At 37.4% G+C, this 16,138-nt stretch overlaps 1 protein-coding gene across 10 annotated transcripts in view; it reads right to left on the reverse strand.

The window, feature by feature from the left end:
- The window catches only part of NELL1 (neural EGFL like 1), a 298,939-nt gene that overhangs the window by 65,383 nt on the left and 217,418 nt on the right, over positions 1-16,138 (reverse strand). For all 10 annotated transcript variants that reach the window (XR_010831634.1, XR_010831632.1, XR_010831633.1 and 7 more), the window contains exon 15: positions 11,776-11,871. Coding sequence is in view for 7 of the 10 variants with exons in the window: in XM_013177634.3 (XP_013033088.3) it covers positions 11,776-11,871 (96 nt within the window). In the remaining 3 variants the exon portion in view is untranslated. The remainder of the gene's footprint in view (positions 1-11,775; positions 11,872-16,138) is intronic.

Genomic DNA, 16,138 nt, shown 5'->3' on the forward strand with positions numbered 1-16,138 from the left:
TACTGGCCACACCTTCTGACTGATCAACAGCAGGCCAATTTAAATATTTTCTGAGCACTCAAGAGAAGAAAGAACTTTCTCCTCAAAGCTAATTCAGTTCTGAGGCCAAAAACTTTCATTGCTTTTCAAGGTTAGTGACTCAACTGCAAGAGAAAGCCTGTTGCCCACCCTGGCTCCTTGTTAAATAAAAAAAAAAAAAAAAAAAACCTGTGTTTAAAATGAAAACAATCTATTTAATCTCCCTTTAACTGAGGAGTACCTACACTGACAACTCGAAGCTATCAATGGTTTGGGTGTCCTGTTAAACCTGTAGGTTCTTATAAATAAGCTGAGTGGCTGCAGCACATGCGAAGGGGACACATGGGATCCTAAGCAGAGTTTGGGTGCCTCTCCTCTTTTTGCAGCTCATCGAAGAGCCTGACTGCTCACCCACAAGAAGATCCAATAGGTGTGCAAGAATCTCTACCTGCTGGTGAACTCTGCCATCCGTGATGGAAATATCACTACTTCCAAGACGATGCAATGAGGACAGTGGATGAGCTGAGCCTACAAGTTTGAACTCCACCTAAGAATCATTCACATTTACAACCATGTAACTGCTATCAAAAGCTGAAAGGATCTGTAACCTATCACAGAAACGTAGCTTTCTCTGAAGTTAAAGCATAGGTGCTACTCCATGCTAACCAGACAGCTATTTCATATGAGTGATTTCTCTGACTGACATTGCTAAAGAAGGCACAATGTAATTACCCAAGCTGAAATAGGATACAGGTTCAACAGGAACTTTAATGACCAGAAGTGTTTAGACCTTTCATTTTATGCCTCATTCAAAGGATAAATGAGTACCATTCCAAAGATTAGATTGCCAGCATACAGAAAACGTCTCTTCAGAAAAATCAAATAAGAAAGGAAATTTTACTCTTTCACATAAAACCCCTGTCATTTATGTTTGTGTCTGAAGTGACCGATCTACGTAGTAGATATTAGATGTTGAAAGAAATAATTCCGATGTTACACTGCTTAAATAGTGGAAAACTCCAGCTATTGAACTGACTTGCTAAACCAGAGATTCTCTTTTTAAAAGCAAAAAACAATTGGTGTATTTGAGAAGAGCTCTATTTCTGCAAACGTGAAGGACCAAACAGATTTTTATCAGAACTTTATAAAAAGTTTGAAAAAAAAAAAACCCTTTGCCACATAGTTCCTCGAGGTAGATTATGACTGTTATTTTACAGCTACCTCAATCATAAAGGAACTAGCAAAGAAAACATTCAACCAGAACAATCCACATTACTTTTATGCTTCATATGAACCTTACATTAAGTGAAGCATTCCTTTAACACCTTGTGTTTTCTTTCACCAGGGTCTACAGGCACAAACATTGCCTAATGAAAACAACAAGATCTGCACAGAGTTCACGAGCTCTGAATCTAGAACAGATTTTAACACCACACTTTCCAGGAGATGGATTCAGAGGTCTTTTTCACACCCAATAGGTATTACTCTACTGATTTTTTTTTGGTTATTCATCATCCATAATACACTGGATTATCCAGAAAAAATTCCAGAGCTAAAAGAGGTCTTCTGAAACATCATGTACTTTCTGCAGCAGAACAGACATGTCACTATCAAACAAACAAACAACAATGAAAATGTTTCACCTGATGCTGAAAAATCTTTGGAATGAAAAAGCAAGTTTGTAACATTCTAGATCAGTAAAGCCTTCTATTTCTTTTCTTGTCTGTTAAAACACGTGAGTACAATCCTTAAGAAGGACTTGTTTTCTTGTGTCCATAAACTGATTTTAATTTAGCTCCTTCTGTTGTAGGCTTTTTTTCGCTGTAGGGGTGTATAGCTCCATTCTGCAACCCTGCTAGAGTAAACTATTTAAAAAGGGGGGTACTGAAATTCACAATAACTTTAGGTGCTACAGAGGGTACTTCAGTTCATAACGAAAGGATGGCATTCCAGCAATGTTTTAACTCATTCTCACCCCTTCTTCTAGAGCAAAATAACTGGTATATTTATCCTATTGTACATGAGCTACAATCTACATAAATCATATAACAGGGATAATGATCTATGCCATTTTATTTGCTTTCCGAGTATTATATGAACATGGATGTGATCTCTTCCTCTGAATATCAACCCAATGAAAGCAAGCATAGGTGGCTGTTGATTTTGTGGTGTTGAATTACCATCAATAAAGGGAAAAAGATCTTGCTGGTTACCCCTACTTGTTTTTCTGTTGTATAACTTCCATCAGCTTACAGTGTCCTTCTCACACCATAATTTTTGAGGTGAAAAAAAAAAAAGAAATTAAAAAAGGAAAACTTGAATTAGGTATCCAATACCACTAGAGCAACAGCATGTTGTTTTGCTCCACTCCTTTTACATCACATTATTTCTCAAAGAAATAATGCTGAGATGCTGATTCTGATTACAGAGGTACATTTTCTCTCACTACATCTTGAATAACTTGAATGAGATCACTCATGAAATATGCTATGAAATAACTCATTATATTAAACTTTGGCTGAAATGTGGCTCTATATGGTAAACTTCTGAGCTGCACAATTTTTGTCAAGACTGAATTATCTCCCCAGCTTGAATAGGACCTTACCCCTAGACTAGGTTAGTAAGATTTGCACCATAGATCAATGAGTTAAAGGTGGCATATTTATCATTGCAAATGCAACTAACACAGCTAATTCTACATAACCCCCCTCCCCAAATGTTCTTTTATTTCACTAGAGCAATTTATTTTTCATTTCACCTAATTCAACTGCACCAGATCCTCAGGCTTTCATGCAGGTGAAATTCTCCCTGAAACCAAGAGGAATTGCCTTAAAAAAATGCAAGTTCATCTCTATGCACGCTCTGTACATTTTAAGTAATACTTCTAGGTTATCAGTAAATTTCAATATTCACAGTTGATTCCCCAGTCTACAGCAGGTTATTGATAAGAAAAAGATGGTAGAGAGCTTATTAAACTCAGTAACGTCCCCTATATATTGCCTGTAGTCAGACAGACTAACGCAGTTTTTATTTAATATTTAGTTAGTTCACTATCTATTCTGATATCTTTCCATAGAAATATTCTGTTTTTCACATATAGGTATCTGCACTAAGGAAGCATAGAAGGGTGTCAGACTATCCTGACAAACTATAGCATTAAATGTTATAAAATTAGCAGTAGTGCACTGCATTCAGAGCAGGCCTGTTTTCTGGGGGGTTGTTTGGTTGGTTGGGTTTGGGTTTTTTTTTTTGTTTTTTTTTGTTTTGTTTTGTTTTTTATTAACCAGAGTCAAATGACTAATCTGGCTAATTCATCATGAATTATATATTTTAAAGCAACTATTTTTTTAGCTCACATCCATATAGGATTGCTTCACATATGGAAACTTCCTAGTTGTCAAATGGAAATTTCAGAAATATATGAATATATTTGCTCAAATATAAATATTTGCTCATATTTTTGAGTGCTTTGTAAGTTTGTTTTCTATAATATATTCAAGTAATGATTCTGACACTTGAAACAAATTTAAATCACATCGCCTGGGTCCTCTGAATCCAAGAAGAAACTGTAGCAGGTACAACTGCACAGACGGTGTGGGAGATGTTCCTGGTGATAAACTGGATGAATGCTAAGTTAGGGACTGAGCACATCAAAGAAGGGCAAAAGTAACAAGGCCTAAAGCAGCAAACAATCTCCACAGCCTCAGTTTGAGCAAGGCTTTTGAACAAAATTTTGCTCTGTAGGCTGCAAGCTGTAGGATGTTCAGAAGGAATACAAAGCCTTTATTTAGAGCTTAGGAGTTTGCTATTGTTTGATTTCCCTGTCTCTTTCTATGCATGATTTTCCTTTTGTACTGTGTAATTAGAACTTACGGACAAATAATCATATAACACTGATTAGCAGCAGCTCAAACAAACAAAGACAAAAGGAATAAGCAAACCTTATTTTTTTCCCTGAGATTTCCAGGCACTAGAGGGCAAAGAGAGGCCCTAACAATTTTTACCTGTTTAGCTAGACTAGCCCACATTCCTTAGAGCACACTCTTCTCTCAGCTAGGAAAGAAAGGCATGTCCTTTTAGCCTGTGAACACTGTTTTCCGCCTCATGCTCTGCATCTTCCAGCAATGTTACTGAGACCAGCCACACAGGCAACCTTCTTTTTGTGTAGGTACATCAACCTGAGGAGATGCACCATCTCCTTTTGACATGCATCACTTCAGCTCTGGAAGACAAGTTCTTCACAAAGGTGTGCCACTGTGTGATGATGCCCACGTAGTATATGGAGCATTGTCTTTTCCGAGAGGCTCACTAAGGCAGTATGTGCAGCACCCCCAGCCCTGGGGGAACACAAGAACTCTCTTTCTACTTGGAAGTTACTCCAAGCCAGACAACAGTAGCTGTCTTCACTGGTCACCACATGTGACTAGTGAGATGATGGGGGCACACAAGGGGCTCACTGGACACGTTCAGGGGAATGATGCTCACACTGATGTTCCGACTAGTACAGGGCATGTAAGCATTCATTTGAATGGTGCTCTCATGCTCCTGCTTTTTCTTCAACTTCATAGCGTTTATGCAGCATTGTTCTGTGAATGGCCATTTGAAAGTTCAGCTCTATTGTGGCTGAGGATGTCTCCCATGTAAGACTTGACTGAATCAACCACTAAACTCTGATGCACTAAAGAACTATTTTTGCTTTAATGGTTGAAGCTATGGTTTTTAGTCCTCATCACACCAGAAAGTCAAGTTTTCATATAATTTCAATCAGTTCCCTCCATACAGCTAAAAGGCTCGCTCATCTCTAATTTCAAGACAATTTCTAATAGCTATCTAAGAAGACTGAGAACAGGTTACTATCCAATGCTTTGGCAAGGTATATGAAACTAAAGAAGATCTAGGTGAACCATCACTTTATTCCTTAGTTTCCCACTCTTTTCCTTCCCTTCCAAAGTACTTCGTCATTTTACTTTTAGATTTTTCACTGCCTGCTTTTCAGTAGGACAGACACAATGAAGGAGTTAAATATATTACTACATTACAAAAGGAATATGCAAAGCCACTGACTTCCTAGAGATGCATCCATTCATTTCTTTAAATATGCCACTTATTTTCATTTCACTGCTAAAGTACTACACAAGAATAATATATAGTAGCTATTTTTGTAAGCTCTATAATAAGTTCCACAGTTGATCTTCACAAGATGCTAATCCAAGAACATCTTGAATGGGAATTGGGATACAAAGATGGCCAGCCAAGACACCATCTAAAGGTATTTTTGTAAATGTATAAGGCAAGAGAACAAAAATTTCAAAATATGGGCTTGGTTCTTCTTTGCAGTATAAAATTTGATCAACAGAAATTACCTCTTCATTACATTGTTCTGTATGAATCCAAATGCAAATTAGATGTCAACTATCTAAACCTTGCCTTTCTCTTCTCTGAATAAAACTGCATCCTTAAGTGATACCTGACATATACAGCTGGCATATAGACACTGGGTGGGGGAGGAAAGTAGAATTTGAGTGGAGAAATTTGAATTGTGGGAACCTAGAATAGTGTGCATTATCCCAACCAGGATATGCAAAATTATACAACCCTATTTTTAAGTACAAGTTTTGGGGACCTAAGAGGATAGAAAACAATTTTCTCTGACTTAAAGAAAATAAAAAATAAAAAACAAAACTCCCTCTCACCAAGTCAGAAGACTATGAAAGAGATTTTATGACCACAAGTCAAACAAGTAATAAAACATTAGAATATTAGAATCATTTGTTAGCTGGAATGTCAAGGTATCATCTCAGCTAACAGTAGAGATTAATATAGCAGATATTCCTTTCATTAAAATCAAAGAAAAGCATTTATGCTCAGACACCTGAATATTACAAATACAGCAACATAAAAATATCCCTTGGAAATAAATAAATAAATAAATAAATGCAGTTGCTGCTTAATGTTTCTCCTCGCTTTTAAACTTCAATTTTTGCAGTACACGAGGCAGTGTAAGCACTACAAAAAACAAGTCCAATCTCCCCAGCCATGGGAATAAGTGCTGTTCCTGGTCTGGGAGATTTCACTTTTCTTTGGCTTGGCAGTGTGAGAAAGAACCCCCCCCCAACCCCCTTGAGAGTTATTTGTTGATTTGCAGGCAGATGTCCCCTTGATCCTTAGAGACTGTCTTAATCAGATTTTTCTAGTAGATATTCTTTCATCTACTCCCTGATATCTTTACAAATGACAACTTTGTTTCTTCTATCATATTAAGATATCACCTCTTGCCATTTTGCAATAAGCACCGCTGGGGCAAATGCTGTAAACAGCTTGGCAGCAAATGGAGGAGGGTAACCTCAGCCACCTGGAGCATCTGCCTTCTCTGGATCTGTCACACTCTCAGGAGTGTTGTATCAGCCACAATCACCATTTTCTGTAATAAGTTAAGCATCGCTTACTTCAGCCCTCCTATATCGCACTGTACAGGCTTTACCTCACCTTGAAATGAGAGGCTTTAGAAAGAATCTAATGCAAAGCCTTGTGCCTACAGCTGCACAGCTGGTTTGTTTCCCAAAATAAACCTTGCTTCATATTTTACAAAACATCTTTAGATAGAGAAAGTAGGGAGTTTTGACATTTAGCTTACTGTAGTCACTGAAAATCTCTTTCTCAGTTTTGCTTTGGGTTTTGTTTGCTTATTTTTTTTAAACCAGGTTCCTCAACCGAAATGTCTTTGATAGCTACACACCTAAAGATTGATCCAGCTCAGGAATCAAAGAAGTAGGACATGGAAAGACAGTTCTCACATTTCTTTCTATTTCCAGGGTCCAAAGGAATAGACTATACGGATTTTTACCCAAAGGACTGCAGAAGACAAGAAATTCCAAAAGAAGCAATTTAAGGGATGAGTCAACAAAGCAGTACGCAGCGTCTAGACAACAACTCCAGATACTGCAAGCTAATATGAAACAAACAAACTAAAGGCCTCTTCATTTTCCTGACAGTTACATGACATATCCAACTTCAAGATATAAGCATTTCAACATTCCATTTTGCACCTGTGAAAACCACACTGCACTGAAGAATCCTTACGTAACTAATACAGCACTGCAGGCGTTGATTTTTTGTCATTCACAAGTATGATCACTGGGATTCAGAGCACATTTCTCAGCCATGGTACATATCGAAAAATTACCTCTCCCCTCAACGTCAGACAATCTTTTGCACACACAGTCCAAAACCACACACAAAAATATAACCTCAGTAATTATCACCTCCTGATGCTTCTCTGCCATGTCTTCCCCTTACTTCTGACTGTCTACAGTCAGCAGGCAATTCTTTGATACCATTCACCCCTTTGATAAGGAAAAAAAAAAAAAGTTTACCTTCACTTTAGAAAGATTAGACAGAACTACAACAAGAACATTTACCTCTCTGAGCTCTAGTCAATACACAGTCCTTCTAATCTATCAGAATCATATTCCTCATGCAGTATATACCAGCTCAGATAATAGCTTTCATAAGCCAGGGGAACAAAGATTTGGTGCAATTTTGGACATGTTGCTCGAGCAGTGCAAAAGCCCTCCTGCAACTTTGGGGAAAAAAAAAAAAAAAAAAAAAAACCACTTTGTTCAACTTGCGTCTAGCTAGGAACCTGCTTCTTCAAACCTTTTTGCTCTTTCCTTTTTATTGCCTGAAGTTATAATTCATGCAGGAGGTACTGTAAAGAGGTGGCTTATATTTGAGTAACAACTGGATTGTGCCTAGGAACCAGCTGGAGTCTGGGGTATCTAGCCCAGGATGACAGTTTGCTTTCCCATGGCTACTCTCCTCCTGTGTTTCTGTGCTGGACACCTACTCTCAACTTGCTGTGTAATGCCAGGATCTAACTTCCTTAACCGAAATGTCTGTAACCACTGGACACCATCACAGAGCTGTACTGAAGATGGTGGGTATTTCTTAGGCCCATACACAGAACTCTTTCACGTGCATGTAGGTGTTCGAGGGGTGCCTGCAACATATTGGGAGTAAACAAATGATTGAAACTGCATCTTTTGATATTCTACATTGTTATGCCTAACTCATTCTCAGTGCTTCATCAATGGGAGTAATGACTAGCATTCCACAAATACAGAATAACAGCAGAGCCTGTCCACAAAACCAACATTACAACTCCACTGACCTGTGGCTCACCCACTGAGACAGAAAAGCAGCTCAATGAATGATGGGATTTTATTTATTTTAAAATACTGCTAGAACATGAGATGAAGAAAACATTCCTGGATGAAAAACTAGGGCATTTGACTCCATGCTGCCAACTACTCTCAGAGCATTGTGTTTGCACTCCTCTCTGCACAGCAAAATGTCTCTTGGAAGCATTTAACAGGGATCCCTGCCAAGAATGCACCTAGGCTTAAGCCAACAGAATTACATACACTTAAGGACGCATATCTCCAGCTCAGAAGCCAGGTGTATATATGCTGGAACCATACAGCAATGCAAGCAAAAATTCTAACACAAAAACTTCCTAGCATAGGCATCACAACTATGTTAGTTATCACAAATGGTAATGATCACACAGATCATTTATTTCAGCCATGGCCAGCTAAACAAAACAGACAAATAAAAAACTTAATCAGAAAATGGAATCAGTCCCTAAACAGAAAATGACAAAAAGTCTGTAAAAAGCATCAAGCTCACAGTTATAGAAAAAGCATTTATAAAGAATGGATTGAAAGAGATACTTGACAGTATCTCTGGATAACAATCTGGAGTTCACACTGCATGCAAAAAGAAAAGGCAGCCCCACAACAGTGTTATGCGAATTCTGCATTTCAGGTAAAACAACTGGTAATTGCTAATTCTTCTTAGTAGCATGCTGAATTATGTATTTATACATACACCTTAAATATGTATTTTAATTTCACCTTTTCAACTGCGTAAATTACCACTACATATCCCAGTCTTCTCAAATATCTCTGATTTTTTAATTAACCTAATATCATTTCAAACAGACAGTCAGAACACGAGTAACATATGATTCATATTCAGAAGGAAACGCACCTGCTTTTCAATGACCTTTCTAATTGATGGTTTGTTTTACCCTTTCCATGACGTTAAAGCCAATTTGGGTCACACTGTTTTTAGCTAGCGAGGAGTCCTTTCAGCTCACAAATAATGTATAAAGGATTGCTGTGCTGTTGGTTTGAAGGCCATACTTAAATGCAGCTTGGTGAATAGAATACATTACCCAAACACATCACTTTACTTCAGATATGCATCATCCCACCATGAGTTTCCATCAGACAAGGTTTTACCAGGAATGTTTGATTTAAAGTCATGTCTCACCATTTCACAGCCTTGAAACTATGTCATGATTGAGGGAGTGCTACCATATGTTAAACACAACAGTTTATTTCTAACATTACATACAACAGAAGGAAAACAAATAAAGAAACAAATGTTTTTTGAACCTTAGATATCCTCCAATAAAACCGCAGCAAAATGAAGTGAAACTATGAAGGAAGTCTTCTCTGACCTTACACTCCTGACACTATTGCATCTTCCAGGAACAAGTAGGTAAGCAAAAGGGTCTGCTTCAAAGATGGTTCATCACCTTTCTACTCTCAATACATAGTTTTTTGTAGCTTTTCCAGGACACGTACCTTCAGATGGCTGAAGCTGTTATCAGAGACCTGACATTCACTTAGCTACTGAAATACATATACAACATAATGTATATCAGCTAAAGCTTTCAAACACACTGTCTAATACAACTAAAATATGACTTCTCACATTCAAAGCAAATTCAAATTTCTCAATGTTACCATCATTAGCTTGAGTGGTAGACTATCGATAAATCCTACACATCTTCAAAGAACAAAAAAATCTTCCTTCTGGTTCCAGTCATATAGATCTTATACACAGAAGCTAGCTCCTTCTGACATATACCTCTAAATTTACTGATATACCTACCGAGTGTCCCATGTCTGCCATGCTTCCTTTACTGGGTGTGCTAACTCACACTTTAGATCAAAAAAATACAAAACCATGAAAAACATAGCCTTCAATTGTGGTTATGTCATCCATTTATCAATCTTAAACCATTGCTTCATCAATTTAAAGACTCTGTATTCTAGTTACGGGAATCCCTTTACAGCTATAAGAAGAAAGATGCTTTAAAGATTCATGTGTGAAAGACAGGCGGTTGAGCTGAAAGCTGGCCTAAAGCCACCAGCTCCCTGAGTCAGCAGGGAACCCTAGGGCAAAGCAGGTGCTTGTTTTGTAGAACCATATTTACACATCCATACAACACATCCCAGGTATCCTGAATCACTTTGAATGTACCTGTACCCTCTGAATTACAGACATTTTGGAAAGGAATGGACAAACTATACATGAAAGAGGCTAACTAGCAGGATTAGCGTGGGGCTCTAAGGCAGGTTTTTCTTGTATTACCTCCCCACATATATTGTCTGCACTTTTTGCTGAATGTCAGGAGGCTTGGGAGCTTAGTTCTGTTCAAAACAAATAACCCAAAGGCTATAGGCAGCAAAATGCAGTACTCAAATTAATTCAAGATGATATGAAAAAAATCATGTCCTAGTTCATCCCCAATTCATTAGAAACAATGCTGACAACTAGAAACTATGGGATTTTATTATACAGTGATTTAAGTACATCCATAAAAAGCTTTAGGAGTTTTCAGAAGCTACTCAAAGCACATTTGTTGACAATTGGGTTTAAATTACTTTCTATTATAGCAGAACAGACACGTATTAAACAGACACTGTTATACACTAATTATTGGACAGTCTCTGGAAAACAAGTGGTTTCAGTGATTCAACGTGCCCTTTAATGGTTATTTCTTTTTTTTCTTCCATAAAAAAAAAAAAAAACAGCTTGTCAATTATAATCTCACCCATACTAGCATCATCCAACTTGCGTTAACAATTCACTTTATTTCCACCAGTAAAGTATAAAGGTTTACTAACGAACTTGCTAAACAGAAAACTATCCCTGGGTTATTTAAATGAAATTCAATTGCAATAAATACAGACCAAAAGAATACATAAAATCTGCTTTTTAGAGAACCTAATCAAAGTACTATACGGAATCCTATAATATTCCTTCCTTATAACTTAAGGTAGACAAGGAACCAGATCTCTGAGAGAAAAACAGAAAGGTGGACCAATGGAAGAGGCTGCCAGGAGCAGATCTTGAAATGGAAAAGATTTGAGATAAGGCTGAAAGGAATCAAAGAATCACTAGTAAGATACATTTTAACAACTTATGGTCCTATGGAAACGCATGTCCTCAGTGACTTGGAAACAAAGCAAATCTTAAAAATCCAAAAACTTGAATTAAGTAGAATTATTTAACAAGAATTCCAGTGAAAAGCAAGCATCCAAATTCAGGTCTAATGTGTCAAATAGATTCAGAAAAAACAAAAGGTGACCTTGAGCTTGCATCACAGAAGATAGGTGGAGTAAATATTTTTCATTTACCTTCCTCTGTAATTAATTAAAAGTGTCCACTGGAAGCAAAATCAGACACATCTCCAGTCATTTAAAAATTTCCATGTTTAATATAAGACTATCTTTCAGTTAGGAAAAGGCAGTTATGGAACAGCCAAAACACGTATCTTCACTGCAGAGAAAATTTCAAGAAGATTGAATTGAAAAGATTACAATTTAAAGCAAGTATTTCTTAAAGCAGCATATCGTATTTCTTATTACAAAAGAAGAAGCTGTTTCAGCAAAGTTTTACCTTTCTCACAATGACTTCCTGTGAATCCAGACGGGCAGACACATTTGTTAGGGGCTACACAAGTTCCACCATATCTGCATCCCTCTTCACAGAATGCTGAAAAATCAAAGGAACATGTGATACTACTTAATTTTTTTCAGCCTATTATACATTTGCAAGCTACTAAGAAAAGCATCCTAATTCTAAGCAATTAACAGAATTCAGCATATTAAAATTCAATCCACCTGCAAACACAAAGAGAAGTTACTCACTTAAATGATATGAGGAAAAATTTCAGATTACACCATAGGCAAACTATCTCACCAATAAAAGATTAATAACCATCTGGAAGAAGAAGAGAGGGAAAAATACAGCATGCAATTTTAATGGGGCTGATCTTTCAATTATACCCAATTTGAGTATTACAATTACAATGCTCTGGTGATCCACAGATAACAGGCTGGTCAGATGGTATTAACTACTTGTTTCTCACTTCTGTCAAATAATACACTTCATTGAAATGTCTGTAAATGTAGCCTTTTTTATTTTTTTTTAAATTATTTGTAAGTGTAAATCACATTTTCTGGAATCAAAAAATTAATTAAGGGGAGGCTTATGACTGAAAATAGAGAAGGGGTCAACCACAAAACAGCACCTCTATCGAAGTGTGGTTCTTGTCAAAAATGCACAAGTACTCCAGAAGTGCACTTGTCAGATATCTAAGTGTCAAAACAAATGATGGATCTCAGCTTTTCTAGCAAGCAGTGTGGTGTTCCTCTCACACATGTAAGTTTAGCAGGAAGCCCGCTAACTGTGCAAGAAGTATGCTTGAAATTTAATGCTATTTTTTCTTCCCTTTTGTCGCATGTGTATAAGGAGAGGAACTAGGGTAAGAAAGGAAACCGCAAGCATCAGGGCATGATCAATTTTGCACTGTTAACGCCCGTAAAAACTTTGCTGAGGCTAAGCTCAGGCCCTGTACCCACAAACACTCTCCCAATCCTCTCCTAGGTATATATTGAACTTCACAAGTTACTCAGTGGGATTAACTGCACTTATGAGGGAAGTTAAAATTAATATTTAAACAGCAGCTCTCTGCATCTAAGCTAATAACAGAATCGCAAAGTGTTTTCTGCAAGCTAAAATCACAGATGGAGTGTTGGCAAAGAGATGTTACAAATGCTATGAAAAAGCTTAAAGTGCTAGATAACAGAAGAAATGTTTTAGATTTATTTTCCAACGCACTAAAAAGAAAAATAAAGAGAGGAAAGTACTGAGGATTAGGAAGAATCTTTTGTAACTGTTAACCACTTAGAGGCAAAAGAGCACATCATTATACCTTGACTGAACTCACAGACCGCTATGCTCTAGTATAATTTGTAGCATGTCATACTGTTTTATGGAGAATAACACGGGGAGAGGAATGCTGAAGTGTTTTAGAGAAGATGGTAGTAAGAGAACATAAGCTCTCCTACGACTGGTGCAAGGCAGTGGTGGGAGAAAGTACTGTTCTTGCCCACTAACACTTCCTGCTCATTGATGTGGGCACTCCATGTGAGAATCTTCTGAAATGTGTCTATTTTGAAACCACTCAAAAGAGAAATATGGTTTAAGAAAAACATTTTGTCATTTTTTCATATAAATATTTGTAGGAAAGTATAATTTTGCACAAAGCTGAAAGTAACTAGTATGAAATACAGCTGAAAAATTATGAAAAACATGATAAAATTTAAAAGGTGCCTTCTGTAGCTCTTGAAAAAACACTCACTTCTGGTCTCGGCATTCTCAGAGGATGTGCAAGTTAAATTCTTCACCTACATTTTTTCTGGTTTGAAAACAAGAGGCAGCAGAGACTATCTTGAATTAGTAATAAATTTCTGGATGACTACAAAAGAATTAGAAATTGTGGCAGAGCAGATATAAAGGGAAAATATATATATATATATATATATATATATATATATAAAATCAGCTTCACTGACAAAAAGGAATAGTTTCTCCATAACATATGCCACACTGAACTGGGAAAAAACTACAGCGTTCTTAAAATAAAAAATAAAAAGAAGTAAGATGAGGGGAAAAAAAGAGTTTGTTGTCTATAATAATCAGTCGTGTCCACCAAAAGTCATCAGAGCTGTAGGGAGACACATTTACTGATGGGGAGGGGTAAGAGGGCTTCACTCACACACCTTGCCACCATAACCGATACTGCAAATTTACTAATGTGAAATGTTTGCTTCTTACAATAAATCCTTTCCATAGGCATGCACAGTAAGCTGGTGTTTTCTTCTGTTCTCTTTTAAGATAAATAAGATAAAAAGGTTTACGAGGTGGTATTGGCTATTTAAGAGATTTTCTCGTTAGTCTAAAAACTGTGTTGCCTGCAGCAGCCAGGTCTCAACATCCACAGGCACAGCCAGCTATGGCGTTCACATCTGGGAGAGAAAGACTGCAAGGCCATAGGTCAAAGCTCTCTCTGTCCTTCTATTCCTTCCTGCATATCCAAACACACCTCTTGTACATGTATCCAAATGTGCTAGCATTTATTAAGCATTTTGAAATTCACCTCTCCTTAACGTGTCACACAATAACAGTAGCAATGTAGAAAAGAAAACAAACAAACAACTAGGGATCACTGTATTACAAGTTCCTGTGAGAAGGGACTCTGCTGCCCAAGTGCACAAGGAATCACTGAGTCAGTAGCCTGTCACATGGATGTAAGAGGGGGGATGGAGCTGGCGAAGAAGCTGGGCAGTGGCTGTAGAAGAAAAGAACTGAATGCTATTTTTCAATTTCTGCAGAAGCTGAAAAGGCCTCTGCAATTCAGACCAGCTGTTCTGAATGGTTTCTCTTGGTTCCTCAGGCTTTGGTGGATTTTGTGGAGGAGATTATTTCTTACATTTTTATGCAAGAAAATAAAATGCCAAAGAAAACAACCACAATTATCCCAAACAGCTTTCCTAAAAACTCTCTAATTCCTGTATTGTAGGTTTGCAGGAAGTGGGAATGTCAAAAACACAAATCTCCAAACATCGTTACAAAATCAAAATGTTTGTCTAAGGCCACTCTCCTTAATTGCCAGGAAAAGAGCCTACAGTATTATAAAGCAGCACTGATAGCACAACTCCAAATTTTAAGAATGCTCAAAGCCTCTCACGATAGGAACCCAATTTCAAACTTCACTCATTTGAACTATTTTCTCTAATAGGTTTCTGCTGCTAGCTGAAACGTTTTAGAACATTTTATCAAAAATCACTCTTTTCCAACAAAGATATTTTTCCTTTATCCTCTCAGTAGGAGAGATTAATTAAGGAAAATCTTTACAACACTTCTGTACCTCTGCCTTATTGATGGACAAGAGGACCCAACAGGGAGCAGCTCAGTGACCGGATAGTAAATCAACTGGAGTGCCCAGGCTCTCATAAAACTACCTGCTTTAGTGCTTATGCTTTGTCATACATCTTATGGGCTGTGGGGTCTAAGACTTGCACTGTGGTTTAGACCCTTCAAAATCAAAACGCTGTTATTGGGGGGAAGGCCCCAACAATACCACAAAACTACCAGTTATAAACTTCAACTGCAGGCTCCCTCCTACTTAGAGCAAGTTAACAAAGAAAGATAAATCATGGTTGGATCATACTTTTTTTAATGTATTGCCCTAAATAGATCCGATCTCAAAGTATTTGCAGGCTTCTTCCTCCAAAGTAAAAGCCTTTTTCATATAAAGACCTGTCCTCAATAGACATAATTTCTCTGCAGAGTTTTATTTTTGAAGTATTTCCTCCTCAATGGTGGATCAGAAGAGTATGTAATCAGCCAAAATGAGCAATCTGCTGGATTCGCCATTTTTGTGAAATGTTGGAGGGACAGGGAAGTCTTACTGCGCAGCTCCACAAGGAGCAGCAGGAATACGCCCCCAGACTTGGTACCATGCTCCTGCACACCCTCAAGTTGAATGCCCACTGTCAGCATATTTACAGGATACAGTCTCTTTTCCTTTGTCCAGTTAAATTCAATTATCTGCTCCCCAAGTTAGAGCATTATGGACATCCTCAGGAAGAAAAAGAAGCATTTAGCAGTGCTAGAGCCTCTTTTCATGAAAGGTGTGGAATTTGGCTGTCGTTCTTGTAAGTACTTTTTGTTTCTTTCCTGGATCTAGGCACTAATGCATAAGAGAGCCAGTATGAAAGCCAGGCTGCTATAGTTTCAAATATGAAGTACTGTCATACTATAATTTTTATGCAGTACTACATAAAAAATAAAGAAAACATACCATACCTTGCACAAAAGGAAACACAGCAATACCAAAAACACAACAAGAACAATAAAACCTCTTGTGCCACATATCACAATGAAGAGAAGCTATCAATTAAAGAAAGAAAAC

This window comes from Anser cygnoides, chromosome 5 (genome assembly GCF_040182565.1).
Source record: "Anser cygnoides isolate HZ-2024a breed goose chromosome 5, Taihu_goose_T2T_genome, whole genome shotgun sequence".
In the NCBI taxonomy this organism is placed as follows: Eukaryota; Metazoa; Chordata; class Aves; order Anseriformes; family Anatidae; genus Anser; species Anser cygnoides.